Source organism: Diadema antillarum, unplaced genomic scaffold (genome assembly GCF_040938485.1).
Source record: "Diadema antillarum isolate AM-2024a unplaced genomic scaffold, OU_Dant_1.0 scf00000113, whole genome shotgun sequence".
NCBI classification, from domain to species: Eukaryota; Metazoa; Echinodermata; class Echinoidea; order Diadematoida; family Diadematidae; genus Diadema; species Diadema antillarum.
This window is the reverse complement of record NW_027271002.1, coordinates 797,683-821,863: the sequence shown is the minus strand read 5'-3', so window position 1 is coordinate 821,863 and position 24,181 is coordinate 797,683. Positions and strand designations below refer to the sequence as shown.

At 38.6% G+C, this 24,181-nt stretch overlaps 1 protein-coding gene and 1 pseudogene across 1 annotated transcript; one reads left to right on the top strand and one right to left on the bottom strand.

Annotated features, from left to right (window-relative positions):
- Positions 1-414: 414 nt before the first annotated feature.
- On the bottom strand, positions 415-5,753 carry LOC139719688 (uncharacterized). The gene is made up of 4 exons (XM_071631087.1): positions 5,523-5,753; positions 3,137-3,320; positions 2,196-2,252; positions 415-551 (listed from the first exon to the last, which is right to left on the bottom strand). The coding sequence occupies exons 1-4, from the start codon at positions 5,595-5,597 to the stop codon at positions 538-540; spliced, it is 330 nt and encodes a 109-aa protein (XP_071487188.1). The 5' UTR covers positions 5,598-5,753; the 3' UTR covers positions 415-537.
- Positions 5,754-6,284: 531 nt separating this feature from the next.
- Positions 6,285-17,184, top strand: LOC139719672 (out at first protein-like; annotated as a pseudogene).
- Positions 17,185-24,181: the final 6,997 nt, after the last annotated feature.

Genomic DNA, 24,181 nt, shown 5'->3' with positions numbered 1-24,181 from the left:
CGACATACCACATGATTAGACATACACACACGCACGCAAACACACACACACACATACATGCACTGATACACATCTACATATGAACTAAACACATCTGTTACTTTTATACTATACTATGGACTCCAATCCTACCATGAAGTGGCTTCAAAACATTCACATAAAATTATACATCATTTTAATGAGAAATATTGTATTCCCCCTGGAGTGGTATTCATTTCTATTGCTTTCCAATTTTTGATACCCAGTATGTGTTCCAATCCACTCATTCACTTATTCTCTCATTCACAACATCTAATTCATAAAAGCACAATTGAAGGCTGTTCAGACAAAAGCTCACAAATAAATGCTGATTTTGATTGCCAAAAAAATCAAACACCGTCCATTTCAACACGGCTCTTTATTAGCGAGTCAAGAATGTAACTGAAGACTTGAAATAGCGACTAAGGTGTGTTCCCATTGAATGTTGAGTGGGACGAACAGATCCTGGTGAGAAACTGACAGCCTTTGGTTTTCTCAGCAGCAGGAACAGCATCAGAACTAGTCAAACAGACCTAGAGAGAAGAGAGAACAAGAAAACAGATATCCATGATCAATTACTTCAATTTCACAGTGTCAAGATCAGAGATGGAATCCCTTGAAGTTAAAGGACAAGTTCACCTTCATATACATAAGGATTGAGAGAATGTAGCAATATTAGTAGAACACATCAGTGAAAGTTTGAGGAAAATCAGACAATCCGTTCAAAAGTTATGAATTTTTGAAGTTTTTGTGCAGTAACCGCTGGATGAGAAGACTACTGCAGTGTGTAATGTCACATGCGTACAACAATATAAGGACAATATAAAGAGAATTTCACAAAATTCCATCTTTTGAAAAAAGTACACATTCCCCTGACTCGTTACCGACAAATGTTATGGGTAATATTATTCCCCCTGCCTTTAGAAAGAGGGAAGTCAAGAGCCCTTTTATTATGCGAAAAAAGTGAAAATATGTTGAATTTTCTTTTACATTTTCTTTATACTGTTGTACGCATATGACTCACAAGCTGTAGTAGTCTCCTCATCCAGCGGTTCCAACACAAAAATTTTTAAAATTCATAACTTTTGCATCGATTGTCCAATTTTCTTCAAAGTCACAATGATGTGTTCTACTAATATTGTTGCATTCTCTCAATCCTTATGTTTATGAAGGTGAACTTGTCCTTTAACTAGTAATACAAGTTACGGGCACTGGAAGCATGATATACAATGTTGATTCCTGGCTAATCTATTCTATTCAATGCTTTTGCAAGGCAGCTATTGTAGTATTTTGTATCTCAACTGGGCTATTTCAGCGGTTTCCAAGCTAGTCAGAGTAACTTACTGTACCTAAATTCCTGCTTCCCTGAAAATTAAAAATATTACGTTTCTGATTTGTCTGTACCTCCCCGTCAGTGCAGCAAAACATTAAAAAATGGTCACACATGTCCACAAGATTTGTAGTATGATCTTTGTAGTATAACTGAAATCCATCTTTTAGAAAACCCGATGCTGGTTGGTCTTTGACTTTATACAGGAGTACTTGTTAAAATGAGGACCTAAAAACCATGACAATTACCTTAATAATTTTTCTGGCTTCTCACATCATCAGGGCACAAAAACAAATTGCAAAGAATTTGGGCCTGTAAAATCCCAATGTTTTAAGACGGTTTTGTTATATCCAACCTCTTAATAATGACATTCCACTGTAACACTGTTTCTCATTAAGGCATTTGGTTTGTATGCTGCTACAAATTCGCTTGTTCATATCATTGGTGTATCAAATCTATGCTCCATAGTAATAGGATTTGTCAGTACAAGGCTCATTTCTTATCACGCTTCTATGGCCACTTTACATTTAAATGTCCCCCCCCCCCCCCCCCATCTGATTTTTATTTGTTGTTACTATTTCTTTCTTTTTTTGGGGGGGGGGGGGAGATGGCCATATGGAGTAGTGTTATTATATCATTTCAAACATACAAATTCAATTAAGTGTGGCTGATTTACATCATCAATCATGAAGGGTGATTTTTTTCCAACAAAGTTTTAACTATGTTGTTATGGTCAACCAAAGTAATATGCCTCTTCCCTCCTTATGCCATAGGTGAGATTCAGTATGTTAGATATAGAGCTCACACCATAGAGTACTTAGAATGGTGTTCTATAAGAAAAACTCACCGAATCCCATGTCATCATCCGACTCCTCTGACTCCTCCTTCACTTCCTCCTTCTTCTCTGTAACGGGAACAAAACAGATAGAAACAAACGGTAATGACTCAATAACACATTTTGATTCACTTCAATTCACTTCATAAGACAAACGACACCCAAGCTGTATGCTAACAGGTGTTACAGGGGAAAGCTCATGAGTGAATGAAATGCACGGGAAGACTTGCCTATGCTGCTCTCTAATTTGCCTAGTTGAACCATCAAATGATCTCCCCTACATTCACAATGGGGCGATATAATATAATGCAGAAATGCTTATCTCTCAGTGAGAACATTCTTTCTGTAATCTATTGACTTGTGCTGTTTACTTCCTCACCATTTTTCTTTTGATGCTTGCAAAATTTTTGCAGTCTTGGCCCACAATGGATTATAGTGAATTTGTCTTAATGTCCCATCTTCACACCCTCTAAACAATAGCTAGATTATGACCAAGTGGAATGAATGACGAAAAGGGGCAGTTTAACAGGTACTCCGGGTAACTGTAAATGACATACATTACAAAGTGTTTCATTTTTGCTCTTCCAAATAAATTTCACAAGTTGACCGATATTCACAAAAGGTAACAGGGATATTATATACTCCTATAACACAATACAATGTATACTGTATCCAAACTGGGGAATCACATGTTCTTTGCTTTTTGAAAAGGAATAGCACTTCCTTCTTAGTCCATAGCTGAGATTTTCAACACAAACCTACCTCATGAAATCATCTTACAAAGTCTCAAATCGCAAAATGCTTTGTTTGTAAAATAAAATGGCACAATATTTTTTTGTTTTAATCTGTTGCTGTGACCAAGTTTCTCAAACCCAGGACCGTTTCCTTGCTGGTAAGTCCTGGCCTTACTCTCTCCGGTAAGCCCAGGACTCTCTCTCTAGACCCTGACTTACCCTCAGCTGGTGCATCTGCTGCTCCTCCAGCCGCTGGGGCTGCTGCAGCCGCTCCACCGCCTGCTCCAACGTTGGAGATGAGGGAGCCGATGTCAGTGCTGCCAAGAGCCTTGGCGAAGAGTCCAGGCCAGTAGGGCTCCACAGACACATTGGCTGCCTTCATCAGGGTCTGCAGCTTGTCAGCCTAAGGGGAAGACAACAGCCATTAACTCACCTCAGACAAAGGACAAAGCAAAGGTCTTTCGTAACTTCCAAACATCATATTCTGCATACTCCTATATCAAAATTTTACCAATATGACAATTCACCTTTCTTGCCGATGCAGCTGAACTGTACCCTCCCGAGGAGTAGACGACCGAATTTGGTAAGTCCATTATATTGTATTTTTCTCAACCAAATTTAGTTATATTATATGTAACTACTGTACAAGTGCTCAGATATTTTTTTTTTCAATTTTAGTGAGGGGTACATAACGAAGCCTTGTAAGCGCACTTGTAATTGTTGGGAGCGCACGGCAAATGTTTGTTTGTGACATCAGAACTATAGTATGCGATGGAACAGCAGCTAAGTTCAAGTCAATCGTGAGTTTTAACATGGGAGTCAATGGAAATGGGCGACATCAGCCATACCATGCACTATCCATTCTTTCTCAAACAAAATTGCACTGCTGACAGTCACAGCGTGCAATGGAACTTATTAACTAAATGTCACATGATGGGCAATTGACCCGCATCGGACAGGGGTCTACCTAGCCCCGGAGACCGCGCCGCCAGGCGCGGTCCTGGCGGCTTCCCCGCAGTTTCGCTTATGTGAGAATAACGAATAGCTCCCCTATTCACTACGGTTTGGCTGCCATAGGCCATGTACACAGTTTAAGCAGCTTCTCAGTCAACACAGCGCAAGCGCAGATCCCCGATATGCATAATTCATGTCGCCCCGAACTCACCGAGAATGCCTGCCGCTCCATCGCTCAACTCCCGATTGCCTACAGAATATCGTTATCTCGACTATCGGCTGTGCGATCGCAGCAAAGGAGAGAGCTAAAAATATCTTGGCCGCTTCTCTCTCGGGCTCTCTCTGCTCCGCGATGCGCTTGCCATGTCTTACCTCGTTGCTGATTGGCCGAGCCACGACTGCATTGGCCATGTGTATTGTGAGCACTGTGTCTCGCTCGCTGCATCGCTAGCATGCACAGTGCGTGTAATCACTGCACGCAATCCCGCTCTCGTAACCCGTTTGTATGTACCCAAACAGCCTCGCAGCGCACCGCAGGTATCGGGTAGATCGCTTGCTACGGAAATCTAACATTATCAACATTGATCTATGCACTTCAAACATCCTCGCACGTACATTGCACATACTCGCACACGGTAAAAATAGTATCAATACACAGATAAATCGATCGAGAATCCATCAAAAAATACGAGGATGAGAAAAAATTGCATGAATGACCAAAACTACTCCTTTGATGACATATTCCTGGCACAGATTGCCGGAAAATTACATAAAATAGGGCGAAATTATACGGAAAATCTCCGTCGTTTTCCAGTAAGCCACGGAGGTGTACATGGTATCAACATAAAGTTTATGAATGGAAGAAAACGATGATGTCATTTTCGGAAGGCATTGTGGGAGAGCAAGCCAACCAATGAGGGAAAACCTTTCATAGTTGAGAAGCGATAGCAAGCCGATCATCAACCGATACCAGCTTGCTGTCGTCTGCTATGGTAGGGATCAACGGCATGGTGCATGCAGTGCGCTGAGCGAGACATGACGTCATCACTCGTGAACGGTGGGAGTCCAAACTGTAGTGCTATTCTATGCGCTTGTGCAAGTGATTGTGAATTCTGTGAACATCGGTGAGCTGCTTATAAGACATCATTTTGTGCATCACAAGCAATGAAATGCCTCAAACAGTCACCGATGATAGTCATTTAGGTTTCATCGACCCATGTAAGTATTCCTAGTAGTTTCTGTTGAAAAATTAAGGAAATATAGCGCCGCAAAGGCACCCGTTTGTTCAACATGAAGATCTGATATGGGAGCACGGCGCAGCCGCCACACGTGGCGGCTGTCGCAGTTAGGGTCTACCTAAATTTACATTCCTTTTATTGTCGATTTTCCTTAAAAATTCCCTTTTAGGTGTTGAATAAAATGAGATAGTCATGAGGTAAAAACCCCCGCATAATTAATGATATGGGGTGAAATACAATGATTACTATTAATGGAATAATTATTATTCCATGATGGCATAAAACCAACTCATCACACCACATGCAGATGTTTACCGAGTGGTATCTGTACTGTAGAAATCTACCATTCATTCCAATACGGTAAATCAGTAAACGACTGTGCATTACATGCCTTCCTTTACACGAATACCTACCGTGATAGCAACATCATCGTCGTGAAGGATCAGGGCGCTGTAAACGCAGGCTAGTTCAGATGTGTTTTCACCCATTGTTTCTTTTGTTTTTTGACTACTGATTTCCAGTGAATTGAGGCTTGATGGCCTAGAAAAGTGGTACACGTCGCCGGATTTGGCCTTAGCTCGAACAGAGAACGGTGCACCTTATTTCGGTCCGTCTTGCGAAAGAACGAAGAAGGGGACGATTCCAATAATCTTGGGGGTTACACATTCGCAGAGGGAAAATTCATGGAATAAAACTCAGATTAAGTGCATTATTTTGCACACTGATTATTACAGATACTAAGTTATCTGAATTCAAACCTTGAATCAGTGTTTTTATGTAAAATTATGCATTTAATAATATATTATATATTTTTGAATTGATAGCTGATTCTTTGTTCTGCAAGACACCACCTTTATCCCATTTGGTAAGGTCGTCGTACAGCCGCATGCATGCTGGGATTCAGTCGCTGATCTCTGGGCCGGTGGAGTAGGGTACGCTTCGGAGTTGGCTTCGGTAGAATTTCAGCGGCTTTCCACGCGCGCGTTGACCGGGTCATCGTGTCATTATGCGCGTGCGTTGAATATCACCGTCATTAGAGTACGCATAATCACCATACGTACTCGACTCCACAGAACTCTTCTGTGACTCGACTCTCGCTATGTATGTTGAATGTGTACGCACGTTACGACGGATCCCTATGCAAGCGCAACTACTACACTGTACTAGTATATGCGAGAGCCTTGTCCATGTCTGTGGGATACTGGGTGAAAAGGAGACATTAGTTTGCCACAATAAATCAAGTTTCTACCAACTATGTGATCGCTGAAGAGTTTCCATCATGGGAGTTTGGAAATGGAGAAGTAAACCAGATGTGGGAGTGGACGTGTCAGCGAACTGTGCTCTTTTAATTCGTAATTCTCAAAGCCTTTTGACAGCCCTTGTTCTGTTCCTGCACATCGCCACCTCACAACTCGTCATCAATGTGAAGAACGATGGAGGGGACTTGGTCCAAGAAGCCATCAACGCAGACGTCAAACAGGATGTCATTTATTTACAGTTTCAAAAGCTTGATGGCACGCTGGTTAAGATGGTTATAGACTTCAAATCGGTAAGAAATAATCTGCAGGATGGTAATGAATGATATGTTTCATCGAATATCGAGTAAATTATGAGTAGAAACCTATAAAAATGAAATGAAGATCTGAAGATTAGATAAAATTTCTACAAAAACAAAGTCACTACTCTCTATATAAATTTACCTATGCTTCTGCTGTTCTTGACTCTCTAGTTATCATGGTTGAGAGTGCCACAGTGGTCAATTGAATTGGTATTACGATTAAACGTATCTAGAAATAGAATAATGGAATTGAGCTGCGAAATATTGTGCACTTGTGCTTGCTTGTGATGTGTGCTCTGCGCACAAATGTCAAATTTCACAATATTCTCAGACTCGGAGTCAGAGCTTGCAAACATGCTAAATTTTAATTTCAATTCAGTTCGGGAAACCCACTCACAAGGGGGGCCCCTCCTTATAAGTAACCTGCCCCCTTATAAGTAACCCCGTCCCCCTTATAAGTAACCCCCGGGGCACCCCTTATAAGGAGTCTCCACGCTTTTTTGCAATGCAACGCGAAAATGAAAGGACTGCGGCAATTCGCTTGATTATGTCCGTAAAGCTTCACAAGTTTCCTAGTTACTCACGAAATTTGAGCAAAATCGGTTCGAGGCATCATATCTAAAATCATGGATTTAAATGCGATGTCAAACGACCCATGCGAATGCTGAAATGTTTCCCGAACTGAATTCAAGTTGTGGATACCCTAAACCATTGTCTGTCCATGTACCACTTGCATTCTACAGACTTTACAGTATACTCTCCTAGCTACCCTTGTGAGCATGTACTGTTAGCAAAAAACAAAAATAAAAAAACCAAAAAAAAAAAAAACCCTGACCCCCAAAAACAAAACAAACAAACAAAATCTGAACAAAATTTCATCATTCCCCTTCAGCCTTACCATTGGAGCTGGAGTTTGTGTACAATGAATGTACCTCCTGCCTGAAACTGCTACATGTAGCAGAGGTACAAAATCGTTGATGAGACCTCGCAGCCAGTTTCATGGCCTATGGAGTCGGGGAAGAATGATGTTACTGGTGGTACAGCAGGGTTCTCACTAACCCCGGGGTGCTCCTTGTACACAGTTATATACTGTGGAACGCTTTGCGTTCGGCATTCGGGCTGTGTTTGAGGTTCTCACATAGGGTAAATTAAATTACTTGAAGCTGGTGGGAATGCCCATGGTTTAATGTTTTTACACCTCTATAGGGCTCTGGTAAATACCGGTAGATTGGTGTGGGTCTTGCCAAATCATGCTACAGGAGTGTAAGACCTAACCCCCCGGGGCGCTCCTTGTACACGGTTATACTGTGGTTGCGTTGGGGCTGGTCGCAGTTAGATAAGACCTAGTCATGTATTATGTGAATGCTATTATTGTAGGTCACCTATTGGTATAACCTGGTTTTTATGAGGCACAACACTCAGTTGTAGATATTATGTACGATTGTACATCAAATACAGAAAGTTTGAGGAAAGGGACATGCAGTAAGAACTTGTAACTAAATAACCAGGTGTAAACAGGGAATGATTTTCCAACTCAAATTTGATTAGCAATTTCAGCTGATGAACAATATATTTTAAATGGTATCCTGCGCACTTCTCTTCTATGGCAAAAAAAAAAAAGAAAAGGAAAAGAAAAAAAAAAGATAGATTGTATAGCCGTGGTGTAAAGATGCATAGCAAATTTCAATGCGATACTGGGAAAATTATTCCCTGGTAAAGATTTCTTTTATACTCGCTGTGGAGATAATCTTGTCATTTATCTTCCTGTGCAGGAGGTGCGTATCTTCAAGACAATTGTCTTGGGAGAAGAGGAGCGGTTAGAGAGCCAAGTCCGCATTATGTGTTTTGTGACCAAATTTAGCAAGACAGAATTCATCTCATCGGATGCAATGTCAAAACTTCGACAGGTAAGTTGGACTTTCAGGATTACATGATTACTAATTAGAATCTTATGGACTGTTGTGTGCAAGAGAAATTGTTGCAATGCTATTACTAGCATGCATGCTCAAATCATGTTAAAGGACAAGTTCACCTTCATAAACATAAGGATTGAGAAAATGCAACAATATTAGTAGAACACATCAGTGAAAGTTTGAGGAAAATTGGACAATCGATGCAAAAGTTATGAATTTTTTAAATTTTTGTGTTGGAACTGCTGGATGAGGAGACTACTACAGCTTGTGAGTCATATGCGTACAACAGTATAAAGAAAATATAAAAGAAAATTCAACATATTTTCACTTTTTTCGCATAATAAAAGAGCAATTGACTTGCCTCTTTCTAAAGGCAGGGGGAATAATATTACCCATAACATTTATCGGTAACGAGTCAGGGGAATGTGTACTTTTTTCAAAAGATGGAATTTTGTGAAATTCTCTTTATATTTTCCTTATATTGTTGTACGCATGTGACATCTAAGTTATTCATACACTGCAGTAGTCTTCTCATCCAGCGGGTACTGCACAAAAACTTCAAAAATTCATAACTTTTGAACGGATTGTCTGATTTTCCTCAAACTTTCAATGATGTGTTCTACTAATATTGCTACATTCTCTCAATCCTTATGTTTATGAAGGTGAACTTGTCCTTTAATATTTCACTCGGATACAAAGAAGACATCCCTCCCAATGAAGATGATTGTTAACATTCATGACAGTTTGAAGACAAACAAGCGTGGCAGTACATTTATGTGTGTGATTGTCTTACAGAAAAGACCTGTGAACTGGCAAACACAAACTGCTGAGTAATTATGGTTTTCCTTATAGGTACAAAGTGAAAGACTCAGAAAAGATTTGAATTGCATGGTCTACATAATTTTATTGTATGTTAGCAGTGTGAAATACAGTTACTGTACATCTGAACAATTTTGCTGTATGAGGATTTGCTTGGTTAGTGTGAACTGTAAAGTGTCAATATTCAATTTGATTTTGATCTCAACTAAGCCCTTGAACAAAGGGGATTTTTTTTTTTGGTAGGAAAGATTGATTTTATATCTTCATTGTGCTTTATTGAGACACCCCAAAACGAAGCATAACATTTTCAGAGGATATTTGATCTTTCTCAATAGGCGTTTTCACATCAGCGCGATAAAAATCCAAGCTCGAGATATTTTCCAATTTCCCAAGTCAGAAAATAGCGCGCTATTTCGAAACATCGGGCTGATGTGAAAACGCCTATTATGAAATTTCTAGTTAATTCATGCAGAGCTTGAGAGAAATAATTGTGTTGTGACCTTATGCAACTAAACACCATTTGACTCCCATGAACTTGAAATATTTGACAACCCAAGACAGCCCCCCCCCCCCCATCCCCTGTTTGTGGCCCCTGCAGGATTGCCCCTGATTTATTAGATACTCACAGACCAGCAAGAATGTTCCACCTGGGGCAAACCACCACAAACTCTACAGTGCTCAGCAAATACAGCACATGCTTACAGAAAGTGTATTTCTCCCTGATGATTTAGGGCTTTTAAACATTGATTTTGGACAATCATTCATTGTGATGTGATGGTAACCAGCAGAATATATTCATTATACAGTGCACTCCTGTTATAATGAACACGGTGACAACAAAATTCCGCTTACAATGAAATAAAAATCCAGGTCGCAAAATGATCGGCTCTATGTTTTTTATTGTTTATTTGTTTGGTTATAACGGAATTTCGATATAACGAAAGAAAACTGTGGTTCCTGAGGACTTTGTTATAATGGGAGTCCACTGTACCTAAGTCTGATCTACCTCTACATTATTTATGCCATTTGCTTTCTTGTGTTTTTTTTTTTCTTGAGTAGAAAAACCCAGGCACAATTCGCAACCCAGAAGAAGACAAAGGAAGTGAGCTTCTAACCTTTGACCTTAGCATAAACCTGGAGAACGCTGGGAGAATCAGTCCTCACATCCAGGAGACTTGTAAGGAGGCAAAGGGGAACATTTACACTAGGGAGGTGGACATCAAGGCCTGGTCTAAAGGTAAACAATACAAGGAATAGCTTACATTGTGTGAGTTAACACAGAGGTCCCATGGAATAGGATTCTAATGCTATAGTCCTGTGCCTGATAGACAATGACTCTGAGTTGAAATGGTGCTGAAGACTGTTTTAAGATCTAAATATTAAAGAGCAGTGTCTGCCTTCTCTTTGGCATATTGTTGGATCTACCATCAGAATTTTATAAGGAGCTGATTTGATCTCCATGAGATCAGGTAGACTTGAGAGGGTTTGTTTGTAGCTATGGGTTAGTCTCTTTCCAATACCTTTCCTTTTTTGTGTGTGTGTAAGGAAAGGTATGTAGAATGGTAAGGAGACAAAAATGCTAACATATTCTGATTGATTCATAACTCCTAAATACACTGAAAATGATGTTTTATTCAGATCGTACATGAAAGCAAACTGTTGCAGACGTAAATACATTGATGGTGGTTGTATGATAAGATTTACTTCAAAATTCCTTGAAATCTATGACCCCTTTTGAGTGATATTATATCAATGTATTTTCCTTCAAGTAGTCACCTTCATTTGAACTACTTGTGTTTGTAGTATCCATATCAAGTTGTAATATTTTAAGAAAACAAAGTAGTTTCTGTTTTGTAAAAACATAAGCCAGCTAAAGATAAAAAAGAAAAGAAATAGCAAAAATTGCTTGAGGGCCATGAAAACATGGTCTCTGAAAGGGCCATGTGCAAGTGGTCAGCATCCTTTTTTGTACCTCTGTGAAATATTTTTATTAAAGTTCTGTAAAAATCCATTATAAAGATTTTATATTCCGCTCTTTCCTACTCAAAATATTGATAAACAGGCAACAGAGCTGCTCTTCTCTACCCAAAGTGGGCCCATACTGTCAAGGGTACTGGTATAACTTTCTTGATTTCCCAAATGCTGGCTCTGTGTATATATCGAGAGCAACCTGCGCCCACTTCTGCCTAAAATGCTTCCAGTACCCACTGGCTTTGCTGATTTTACTGTTAGTAATTTGATGCAATGTTCTCAGTGTTCATCATTTCTCATGCCATATTTTATGTGTGTCCATGGATTTTCATCGCTGCCTATACCCAACCATGCAGTAAAATGTCCTGTAATGTTGCATTGCACTGTATTGCATTTTGTACTCCGTTTGCCGTTGATCATACATACATGTAAATCAGTCTGAAAAGAGACTGATTTACATGTAACAAGCTACAGTAGCTTTGATAATACACTGCTGATATCAGTCCATAGTGACACTGTTGCCACATGCATAAAGCATGGAGGTACATGTAGGGAGTACTTAGTCTTTCTCAAGACTGGATTTCTAATACAAACGAGATGAGTCGAAACAACAGCTGAAAGCAAGATTGACATGGCTTGATTGAAAACAAGGATAACAGCACTAGATGAAAGTGGCGATAGGGGTTTATTCATCATGTGTTATATAATCCTTTTGACTTTTCCCCCTTTCAGTTTAATCCAATTTCCTCCCTTTAAAAAAAAAAGCCTTAAATATTGATCTGTTAAAAAAAGGAAATTAAGTGGAGAAAACCATAACTTTCTTTGATCTCCACAATGAATTGTTGAACAGTCAACATTTACAGTATCTTTGCTGAAGTTTGCTTCCACTGCATATTGGTTGCCTGTGTAATGATGTCATGTTTGCTTTGTTTCTTTAATTTTAATAGACTAAAAAACTGTGAATTATAATACCTTTTGAGTTGCCATTTTCATTCTGAGTAAACATACCCATGTTTTTTTTTGTAAATTAATTTGTACTTGTGGTTAGTACCATTTTGTATGATGACAGTGTTCTTAATATGATGCAAACTATCTGTGCTAAAAAACATCAGTGAAAGTTGCAACCAGTAAAGTTTGTTTCATTACTTCATCAGTCTTTATCATGAGGAAATGTCTAAATGTATTAGACTAGGCAGTTACTAGATGCCCCCTTAGGGCTAGGATCAAAATTTTGGCCAGTATTCCCATTTCGATCTGCTCTTTGAAAGTGCATGGTCAAATTTGCTACAAACTTGGCAGGTACAGTATTATTGCCAGTGTGATAGAATGTACAAATGGCCATCATGTCCCTCCAGGAGGCCCCTCCCCAAGTTTCCTACTTCTTCTTTGGTAATACAGTCCAACCTCTCCTATCTGGCCTCCCTTTCTCTGGATCTCTCTATCATCTGTATGCGATCTCGTGATGGTTCTTTTTTTTTTTTCAATCTAGTAATTGCGGGATAAGGGAACTCTAGCAAAATTTCTGCACAAACTCACATGGATAGTTCATGTATATTCCCAACATAATTAACATACATTCACATCTAATTGTCCCCGCCGAACGAGTTCGAGCAGGGGACTATGAAACGGGCTCCGTACGTGTGTGTGTCTGTGTGTCCGTCCGTCTGTCCGTCCGTCTGTCCGTCCGTCTGTGCGTCCGTGTGTGATCAAAATGTTCAATTTGCTACTTCTCTGTCATTTATGAGCCAATTTTGATTCTGCTTGCTTTATATGATAGCACTACAAGGGAGCTTTGAAACTGTTACACAGAATTTCAGTTGTGACCTTTGACCTTGACCTTTGACCTATATTGTACATTTTGCTTCAAAATGCTACTCCTTCCCCATTTCTCACCCGATTTTGATTCTGTTTGCTTTATATGATAGCACTACATGGGAGCTTTGAAACTTCTACACAGAATTTCAGTTGTGACCTTTGACCTTGACCTTTGACCTATATTGTACATTTTGCTTCAAAATGCTACTCCTTCGCCATTTCTAACCCGATTTTGATTCCGTTTGCTTTATGTGATGGCACTAGGTGAGGGCTTCAAAACTTCCACACAGAATTTAGACCTTTGACTTCTTTGACCTTTGACCTTGATTTTTTACCTATATTGTACATTGGCTACAAAATGCTACTCCTTCGCCATTTCTAACCCGATTTCGATTCCGTTTGCTTTATGTGATGGCACTAGGTAAGGGCTTCAAAACTTCCACACAGAATTTTGACCTTTGACTTCTTTTACCTTTGACCTTGATTTTTGACCTATATTGTACATTTTGCTACCAAATGCTACTCCTTCGCCATTTCTAACCCGATTTCGATTCCGTTTGCTTTATGTGATGGCACTAGGTGAGGGCTTCAAAACTTCTACACAGAATTTTGACCTTTGACTTCTTTTACCTTTGACCTTGATTTTTGACCTATATTGTACATTGGCTACAAATGCTACTCCATCGCCATTTCTAACCCGATTTCGATTCCATTTGCTTTATGTGATGACACTAGGTGAGGGCTTCAAAACTTCTACACAGAATTTTGACCTTTGACTTCTTTTACCTTTGACCTTGATTTTTTTACCTATATTGTACATTTTGCTACTAAATGCTACTTCCGGCGGGGACATATATTAATGCACCGCGTAATTTCTACATTTCCTTGTTTTCATCTGTTAAAATATCATACATTCAGCCATTCACTGCCCCCAAATCACAAGAACATGGACAGAAAATTTTTATTTGATCAGGGCACAGTACAGGCGATCTTTCGTCGGCAGCTGCATATCACTATAAACATTGAGTCTCCCATATCTGGCCAAATCCCTTATCCGGATGAGTGCCGGTCCCGACATGTACAATATGGATAGGAGAGGTTGGACTGTAGTCTGCAAAAATGCATAGAAGGTGAACTTGCGATACTCCGATGAGTGCTAGACCCACTTAGTCTCTTGTTCTTTGCTTTATTACCGGGTAAAACCATTTTGTGAGGAAGGAAGTTCATGTTTCATCACTGCAATCATTGTCATTGCACTCCAGCACTCAGAGGCACTTCTATCTCCAGGAGCTGTTGGTTGAATTGCAGACATTACGGTCTTTGTGTCATTCTTTCTTTGTTTATCCATCTGTAACTCTAATCTGTGTGTGCCAGGTGTGGAACAGCATTGCGATCCATGGGGATTTGGTGTTCATATTTTTGTGCGTGTGTTTCTACATTGTACCTTCCTGATGATATGTGAGCAAGTTTTTTGAACCCTGGCCTTGATATTTAGGGTCAATCCCTGATTCAGTTTCAGAAACAAAAGTTTGTACCATAGTTCGCACACATTTGCTTTCTGTTTTTATTCAGAGAAGTACTCTCTTTTTTTCCTTTTATTGAAACAGGAGTACAATGTGTAGTGAAGTTTACTTCCAGCAAATTATATTTGTAGTCCATTTTCTCCTGCACCGTTTAACCCGTTGAGGATGAGTCCGGATTATACTCGGGCAAGTGTCAATGGGAAATGCGTGTTGTAGCAAAATCAGCTCGTCCTCAACAGGTTAAAAAAGAAAAGGATGCCAGTATTACAGTACATCTCAATTGTATGTTGTGATGTGTCTAAGCTACTATGTACTTCTAACACTGCAGAAATGAATGGCATTATCTCGTCTCTATCAATGATTAATTGTTTGCAGCCAAAGAACTCTTTTATTTTTAATTGCTGAATTGAACATGCTCAATTTTTTTTTTCTGCTGACAAAAGATTTTGATATCATATCCCAAACATGCACTTGCTCTTTACATTCATATTTTCAACTTTTTCTCCATTGTATCTGCAGCTAAGCATGGGAATGATACAACATCTATTAATTATGTACTCAAATTTGCATCAGTATTCTATATGAAGAAAAGCCTTGCAAGCTATACCCATCTTGCACAATCCCTCCTGTCTAGTCAAATTGTCATCTATCCCATTTCATACTTGTAACCTCTATCCGTCGCACACCTCTGACTGACATAAAAAAAGCTCTTTCCTATCTGCAATATATTCCTCTCCAGAACTTATAAAACAACTGATCCATGCCTGTCAAAATTGCATGCAAATTATATGATAGTGTAATTAGTTTATGAATATGATCTGAATTTAAAGTCTACTTTACTTGGCTTTGTCATCTTACAATTTCTTATTCAAATTAGTGAAATTCAGGAGGTCGTAGGTTCGAATCCTGCTCGAGTATGTACGCCCATGATTTTTTATCATGGCTACTACTAAAACACTGATCAATTAAGTGCTTATTTACGTTGATGTTGGGCAATTTGTCAATCAGTTGCAATTGCAATTTCTTTGTTCATTATTTATTTTTAGTGTTCATATTTCTTTATTACTGTAAGAACATCCAACTTAGCCACTTGATTGCAAGTTTTTACCCCGTATTTGATTTTTTTTTTAATTGCAAGTTACATGATTTTGACTGAATCAGTGTAACAGTTGTAAGCCTATTTTCACTATAATTAATCAGAGGTTTGTTAGTGTACACATCTCTTTGTACACCGTAACACCGTAACTCATAATGAATACATTGTTCCATCATTATCTCCATCCCAATGTTGTATATCTTTGTTCTGTGAAAGTCTTTCTAAATTATTACAAACCTTTGACTGAGATGGAAAGATATGTAGAACTCTTGCTACAATGTAGAATTATATACTTCAGAGTACATTTTGTCAGTAGCCTGTCAAACAAGCCTACATAACTCAGAGCCATGTGTAGTTAATGTGTGCCCTGCACTGACTACTGCTGCTCCTTTTCCTGTCTCTTCTCCTTTCAAAAGCCTCTGATCTGGGAAGTTGACCCCTGTCCTAGTCTTGGGTCCAGTCTCCACTGCTTTTGTGTACATTGCATTTTATTCAAGATTTCAAACCTACTCTATGTCAGCACACCAGTCAGGCTGTTTTATTGTCCGTGTAAGGAGAGTTAGCAGGAGAGGAAGAGAGGGATGATTTGTCTGTATTTGAATAATTGTTTTGTGTAAATTGTAAGCCTTTTTTTGGTAATTGTTTATTTTATCATCATTGTTTTTTTGTGTGTTATTTTTAATTGAATTGTGCATGTGATCATACAAGGTTGTCAATGATCAGCCTGCTTTTTTATATCACTGTGGAACATAAACATGCATGCCATAAGTTTCATGTATTTACTCAATGTGCAGACATTCCTTGGTTCATACCGTAGTCTTTTGTCATTGCATTCTATCATTTTTGATGTTCAATCATTTTATAGTTTTGCTGTGAAAGGGTAATCATTTGTCACCAAATGCTAATTTTTGCAATTTTGCTCAAGACCAGCATTGCTGTAGACGCCTGGCACGGTGCTGTTGATACCAAGAGGCCATAGATTTGTGCATACTATTTGTATCAAATACTGCTTTTGATTTGTGAAGCTAATAATCAAACTGTATTGATAACTTTGTGTGGTGTCTGATTCCTACAGGTTCCAACCTGACCTACACATCTCTCATGAATGCAGTCCAGGCCCTACCTAGCTCTAGTTCCAGGCCCAGCTGTAGCACCATCCAAGACGTTCGGCTCCCCTGTACCTGCCGCCTGGAGGTCTGCATCGGCTGGTACCCGTGTGGTCTCAAGTACTGCCGTGGTAGGGACTCGGCGGGGAATGTTGTCAGCTACCGGTGTGGTATCAAGACCTGTAAACGCTGCCACTCTTTTGACTACCATGCTGAGCAGAAACAGCACTGTCTGTGGGATGAACCCTAGCCTGGAAGACAGAATGAGCCATAATGCATTTTTGGTAAGATGTCCATCACCAAGTACAGTCCTTCCTTGGTAATATTTTGTGATAGTACTCTTTAAAAAAAAAGTTTCCATTTTTTTTTCTTTTTCAATACTAAATAGTCTTACTTACTTACAGAATGTGGTTTGTATTTTGGATTTATATTTCAAATCATTGTTGACTGTTGTATGTTGATTAGGATAGCTACCTGCTCTCATTTTGTATCACCATCTCTCCAGTGAATTTTGTTTTGTCCCTTTCAGATTTTAGTTTTTTAGTGTGAATAGTCCTTTGTAATTGAAGAATCTTTGGAGTGCCCTTTAATAGTGTATTTCATGAGGGCTTCTATGATGGATATGATAAAACTTGTGGTATGACAAGGAACAATGTACTAAAATTCTACTATACTTAGTAGAGGAAAGGGGTATCCTTAGTCGGACTTAGTCCATTCAGTAGTTTATATTTTTAGTCAGAATTGCTTAGAATCAAAATTCAGTATCAGACTACATAGAGCTCAGTTTATACCTTCTTCCTGCTAGTTGGTTTGAGAGATGTTCAGTTCACTCTGACTCCAGTCTTCAGAGGATTGTCAGTTCACCATTGAAACTTATCAATATTGTTTTGTTTTGTTTTGTTTTGTTTTTTGGGATTTTTAGGTTGACATGTGCATACAACTAAGGAGGTCATCCCTGCAACATCTAGAGTGACAACCTGCTTTATATGGAGGATAGCTGTGTATAAACAAGGGCGGATCCAGGAATTCCGTAAAAGGGGAGGTGCTTTTACAAAACAAAAGGGGGGAGGGCACACGCCCCCATTTTTTCTTCTTTTATTTCTTTTGTTTTAACAAAAAATAAAGAGGGGGCGCGCGCCCGGTGCGCCCCCCTCTGGATCTGCCACTGATAAAGGTGCTATCTTGTTGGTGTACATAGCAGTAGCTGAACATTGCTATAGAGTGATAAAGAGAAAGACTACTAGACTTGGACTGTAAGCTTCTACTTTGGAGCTGCATGGATGATCTGCAGAGTACTCTATTGGAAAGTGCCTTGGATGTTAACAAAGACAGGGTTGTACTAGTGATATCTGCACTGGTATGGCAAAGCACAGCAAATAACAAGGACAGCATGTGACATGTGTATCAGTGTTTGAAATCATTTACGATTAAAAAGGGAGAGTGTTTCACACTAGCATTGTTGCCAGCATAGTGCAAGTGAAATCTTGTGTAAATTTAGTTTCGATGACCATGACTGGAGATTGGAGTAGGATGTAAGTATTTCTATGCACCTTGTTTCAGACACATCTGTTAATATGAGGCTTGTAAGAATGATTGCTTCTTATTGATCATATGCATGATATTTCATTTTGTTCTGTAGATTAGGACACAATTGATTTTTGATCGATAAAAAAATTATAACTGAAGCAAACTCTTCAACCATGTTCTTCATCCTAAATATGGCACAGCGTGAGAAAATAAGAATGTGTTCAAAAAGAGATTTTATGCTTCAATATGAATAATGTAATTTCATGTGAAGCTGGCAGATGAACACAGCTTCAAAATTCTTAACTGAAAACTGGCTGCCATTGCACCACAGTCTTATAAGTGCTTTATGATTTCAGCATTAAAAGTTCCAGGTAATCTTGATTATGACGATTGTGACAATTGTATGTTTGAAAAAAATATCAAGTTTAAGTCATTTTAGAGCTTGAATTTCATGCTGATAGTTTTATCTACTGCGCAACTGGTAGCAGTACTGTAAAAGTGGAAATTTTTGCAGTGTCAATTTTGTTTTTTTCATTTTACACAACATGAAACTAGCACAAAAAAAAGAAAACCTTTTTCTTTTCGCTTCTCATGTTGATAATTCATCTCTCTAACTCTGCGGAATTAAAAGCACATTATATTCATTTTCCCAGCTTACGTATTAGAAAAAAAAATTACACTTTTACACTACAGTGAAGCGTATAATCATGGTACAGAGCATGTCAAATCTTCATTTACTTGTCAACTTGTACACATTAATCACGTGTACCTGGGTGAAATAAAACTACTTGCCACACAACCTCTCAAATGTCAAAATTACTGAAAATTACTTGAGATCTTTGAATGTTCTCAACACTTTCTGTTCAGCTTAATATGACAAGGAAGAACTTGAACAAAGTTAGCTCTATAGTTTAAGCTAGGTCAGAGTTGTGGGTGTGAAGATTTTTACAGTATGGCTTTTATGAGCTCTAAACCAACTGGTTTGGTCAGCATGACTTTGAAATGTAATATATACTAAGTGTGGTGATAAGAATTACCTAGTTACTCTCTGTAATATGTGTGCAGAAAATATTTTTGTATATTTATTACCATGCAAAGTGAAGGACTGATCATACAAGTGTATTGTAAATCCATGGATTTTTGTCATGTACAATAATGTATATAATGAAAGGTTTTGTCAACCTTGGCTTGGACATGGTTACATCAAATCATAACCCATCTGTACAAAAAGTTGACAACTATTTACTATCAATAAACAGCTCATTACAGTTTTGCACTCCATGTAGACTTTTCTCCTTCTTATGAAATGTACTTGCCACTTTATACCAATAAGATATCAGACAGCATCTTTCAAACTGCAGTAAACTCTGCACAACAGGAGTAGGTTGGCCATCTTCTGTCTTAAGGTATGCATGACACATTCTGGTCATAGAATTCCGTAAACCTTGAAACACTTCTATGTTTGACTTTGACTGTTACCTGACTTTGTGGTATAGAGTGGACTGTTTATCTGTGTGCTGATTTCTCCTTAAAAAAAAAAAAATAATAGTTAAAAAATGCTCATTGCTTATAATTGGGCTAAGAATAACATGTTGGCATTTGTAGGACAAATATACATTTTTTAAATATTGTGATTATCTTGTCCCTGAAAATATTGTTGAAGAGTGTGGATTGTCCTGGGTTGAGTTGTTACCTAGAGACTTGTAAATACATCTTGTAGAAGAAAGCATTATAACAATTTCTACCCTCATACCACTAACAACAGTGATGATGATAGTAACAATAATACTACATATTGTATAGCAATATTACTATCATTATGTAGCAGTGATAGTTCATGTAATGAGTGATATTTGTGTGAGCGGAAGAGTACAATTTTGTTCACTTGAGTTTTAGAAAACTTGTGTCATATGGCGACTTGAGAAAACTATAAAAGATATTTGAGGAATGTACATGATTTCCTCTCACTACTAAACCACTATAAAGTGTGCTGTACTCTGGTACATGTTACAATGATGTCAAATGCCATAATTCAGTTGAAATCATGGCTGATATTAGGAGGACTTGGAATAGAATGCTACCAGCTCTGAAGGGTTCGTATCTATCTTCAGATATACAAATAAATGTTTATGAGTGCAATGGACAGAGTATTTCACGAAGTGAAAGATGAAATGATCTATTCGGTGAGGCGCAGTCGAGTTGAATGGATCAAACAGTTCATCTTTCACCGAATGAAATATTCTGTCCATTGCACGAATGAAAAACATCTAATATTGGTTTTATATAACACCTACATTGTATAATAGGTACTTGTCATTTGACTCTTCATGAATTTAGAAATGAGAGAATGTGCGGAGTCTGAGATTGAGAGTGCTCACTGAGCGCTTTATGCTAGTGCACCTTCACACACACACTGCTGCAAACGCAAGCATTTCACATGCATAGTGTGCTGGGCTCTCGGCATGACTGCAATGGAGCAAATCGTATGGATCCAAGATTGCACGGTAAATGGAGCCACAATTGCACAAATGATGATGTTATAGTAAATTGGGACAAATGATCAATACAAACAACCAATCGAATGACAAGGACCTATCTAGTACTCTAGGTGTTACACAAATGTATAATAAATGATAAATCACAGCTACAGCATACAGTACTCCATGTAAGTCTGAATACAGAAGCCACAAGAATGAAATGAAACCAGAGAAACTGGAGCAGGTGACGTTCAGTACCATGTATTGTAGATGAAGATCACAGTCAAATGAATCAAATTTTACTGTCTTCTATCATTTTCATCTTGAATGAAAACAAAATGACATGTCACCATCATTTAGAAGATCTTCACACTTTCAGTCATTTATGACTAAAATATAGGGGATCACATTATTGGGAATATATGCACAAGAAAGATGTTTTCTTTATAATACTGCCTGGCTATCATGGGTCATTCTAGGATAATATCCACTACATTACACAAAGCGATAATCCCTCCTCCACCGTTAACTCTTATGTGCCACATTCGCACACCTAACTCTGTGGACGGCATGCCAAGTTCGCATATTCTGCTCAAACGCACAAACCCACCCAAACTGATTGATAAATCACCAAATGCCACAGTACAATGAAAGTGTTTCTCGCAGTTCGTTCCTTTCGCACATAGCTTGCAATTTATGTGGTGATTGACTAGCAAGCAGTGTTCCCTACTATATTTGCATATAAATTCTAAGTTGTTACTGTTTTATGTGCAAAAGTCATGCCTTTACAGAAATGTAGCTACTGGGCATTTGAAAGAAAAGCAATCATAGATTTGTAATACAATTTACATCAGAGCAAAGCCTGGTATTTCCTTTCAGATTTTGCTCACTGTATGTCCAATTTGACAGAAACTCATAAAAGTTACACAGATTTAACCCTAACTATGCCGGGGGGGGGGGGGGGGGGGGCCTCCGAGGCCCCCCCCTCGACGTTCCGCACGATGTATCGCAATCGCAAAAAGCTATCGCCGCGACGTTTCATGACTTTTTTCTTTCAAGTCTCCCGCATCTTTTGACACCAAATTTGCGACGCCCGGGCGCGCGTTCCGAAGTTACGCATAAATATGTACATGCATGTCAGACCAAAAATTGCTCAAAAACGTCAATTCGTGTACAATTTCAATGCAAACTGTGCTTACTGGCAAATTTCATAAAAGCATGATTATTTTGGTGTTTTAATGATTAAAATCAATGAATATCATATTTTCTTGTTCGGAGCGATGTCGCGGACAAATTTCATCGAAAAAACAATGAAAAACATAAAGTCGAAAAAACAAGGAAATACATAAGAAATTCAAAAAAACAATAAAATACTTCAGAATTTTTTCTGATATCACTATTTTTTTAAATTACATTTGCTAAGGACACTAAAATGAATATTTACACAAAAAATGTGCCTGTTTTGAGCTTTTTTGTGTGATTTATACCAAATAGTTTGATTTTATGCATCATCATGCATAAATTAGCATAATTTAGCATAAATGATGATTTTTTGAAAAATTAACTTCATGGTACTTTAGATTACATCATAGGCAATGTGTGTGCCGAGATCTGGAGGGGGGGCCTGGGAGCCCCCCCCCCCCCCCGGCTCTATCAACTACCTAAATAGCCCGGCCTAGTTAGGGTTAAAAATAGAATGTTTTCTCAAAGCCTGACTATGATGGTGTCTCAGAATAATGTGGCACACAGGGTTTTTCCACCATGGCACATAGAGAGTTAATTCACAGACATCACATCTAGGGGAAAACACACTCTTTGATTTACATGTATGTGGTCAAACAGTTAGCCTATGCCATTCCTGACTACTGAGAGAGCCTGGGACAATTTGTGATTTTGAAATAACAAGGTCAAATATCCTGTATCTATTCATGAGCCAGAAACACTGGTATAGTTAACAGGAGTTAGGACAACCAGATAGTGATTACGACAGTGAAGAGTCTATAGGGGCAATGTCTTCAGGTTTCTAGGATTTTAGTTTATTCAGCATCAGAATTTTGAGGTGAGAACATTTCACTACTTCAACGATAAACATTTAACAAATATTAAGCAAATGAAATAACCTAACTTCATGAAATATCATTTAAGGTATAACATTTTCATCCATGCCCTCATGACAATGTGAATTAAATTAACTAGCCTCGGGTGAGTATGAAGATATTGGTAAAGGTAATTCCATGATGAATACAATGGGCTTTTCTGCACACTCAAGAGGTAAGAAGAGTTTCCATGAATTAACAAAGAATAATTATTGATAACACACAAAGGACATTGGACTCTGTGACATCAAACTAAACTTGAATAGCTCTTCGACAATGACCAGTCAGCTTCAGCAAATCATTTGATTGAGATTAATCACAAAACTCTAAATTCTATGGCCCCTATAATGTAATTCAGAAGTAGTTTGGTGAAACATGAATAAATATGCTTTCATCTTGCCTAGAATATTAGCAATGTAGAACCAAAGGGCTACAATGTTGCCGTTCCCATCAATTAAGCTGTTGTTTGAACTATTTGTAAACTGCATGGAAGGTTTGAAGGGAAAATGATCTGTCACTTTCCTAGATCACATGAAACCTTGTTTTATTGTCTTTTTTTCCCCTTTTTTTTTGCCATACAAACCAAACAAGCCTATGTACAAATTGCTCAGACATGTAAGTGCATACTGTACATATTTACAGAAACTATTTACTCTGTACAAATGGAGTTGGAAGTTCTCACTGATAGGAGCCAAGATTCATGCGTCTCTTGTGCTGTGGTCTGGAGTTACGATTTCTACCCATGTCATTTTACAGCACCATGCCAAGCTTGCTTATCCATGCAGTGACCAGCACCCCTACATAGCTATACACATAGACACTGACACCAGTCTTGCCATACTGGGCATGGACATTTACAGCATCAACGATAGTTTGCAGCCATCAACGTTTTTAAGTCTCGACAGAATACATGCCAGCACTGCTGTTGACGAGGGAGACAAAACATTTTCCAAGAGCTCGGGTCTTGATTGCTGTGACTGGTGTCCACGTCCAGACTCAGTTTGTTTTCTGGTTTCAGTGATGGTTTCTATTCAGCGGGCTTTTCATGTTTCAGGAGCATGTTACACTAGAACAGAGTCTGTTCCTGAAGACTATAGCCATAGACAAGGACTGTTTAATGGACCGATCCCACCTCACTCTCAGCCAATCAGAGGGCTCTATCCCACCTCAC

Bases quoted from the DNA above. Each gene is read 5' to 3' on its own strand.
- LOC139719688 (XM_071631087.1), bottom strand. From the start codon at position 5,597: ATGGGTGAAAACACATCTGAACTAGCCTGCGTTTACAGCGCCCTGATC. The intron at 3,321-5,522 runs GTAGGTATTCGT...TCTTCCCCTTAG, and splicing joins ACGATGATGTTGCTATCACG to GCTGACAAGCTGCAGACCCT. The intron at 2,253-3,136 runs GTAAGTCAGGGT...TTCCCGTTACAG, and splicing joins AGCAGATGCACCAGCTGAGG to AGAAGAAGGAGGAAGTGAAG.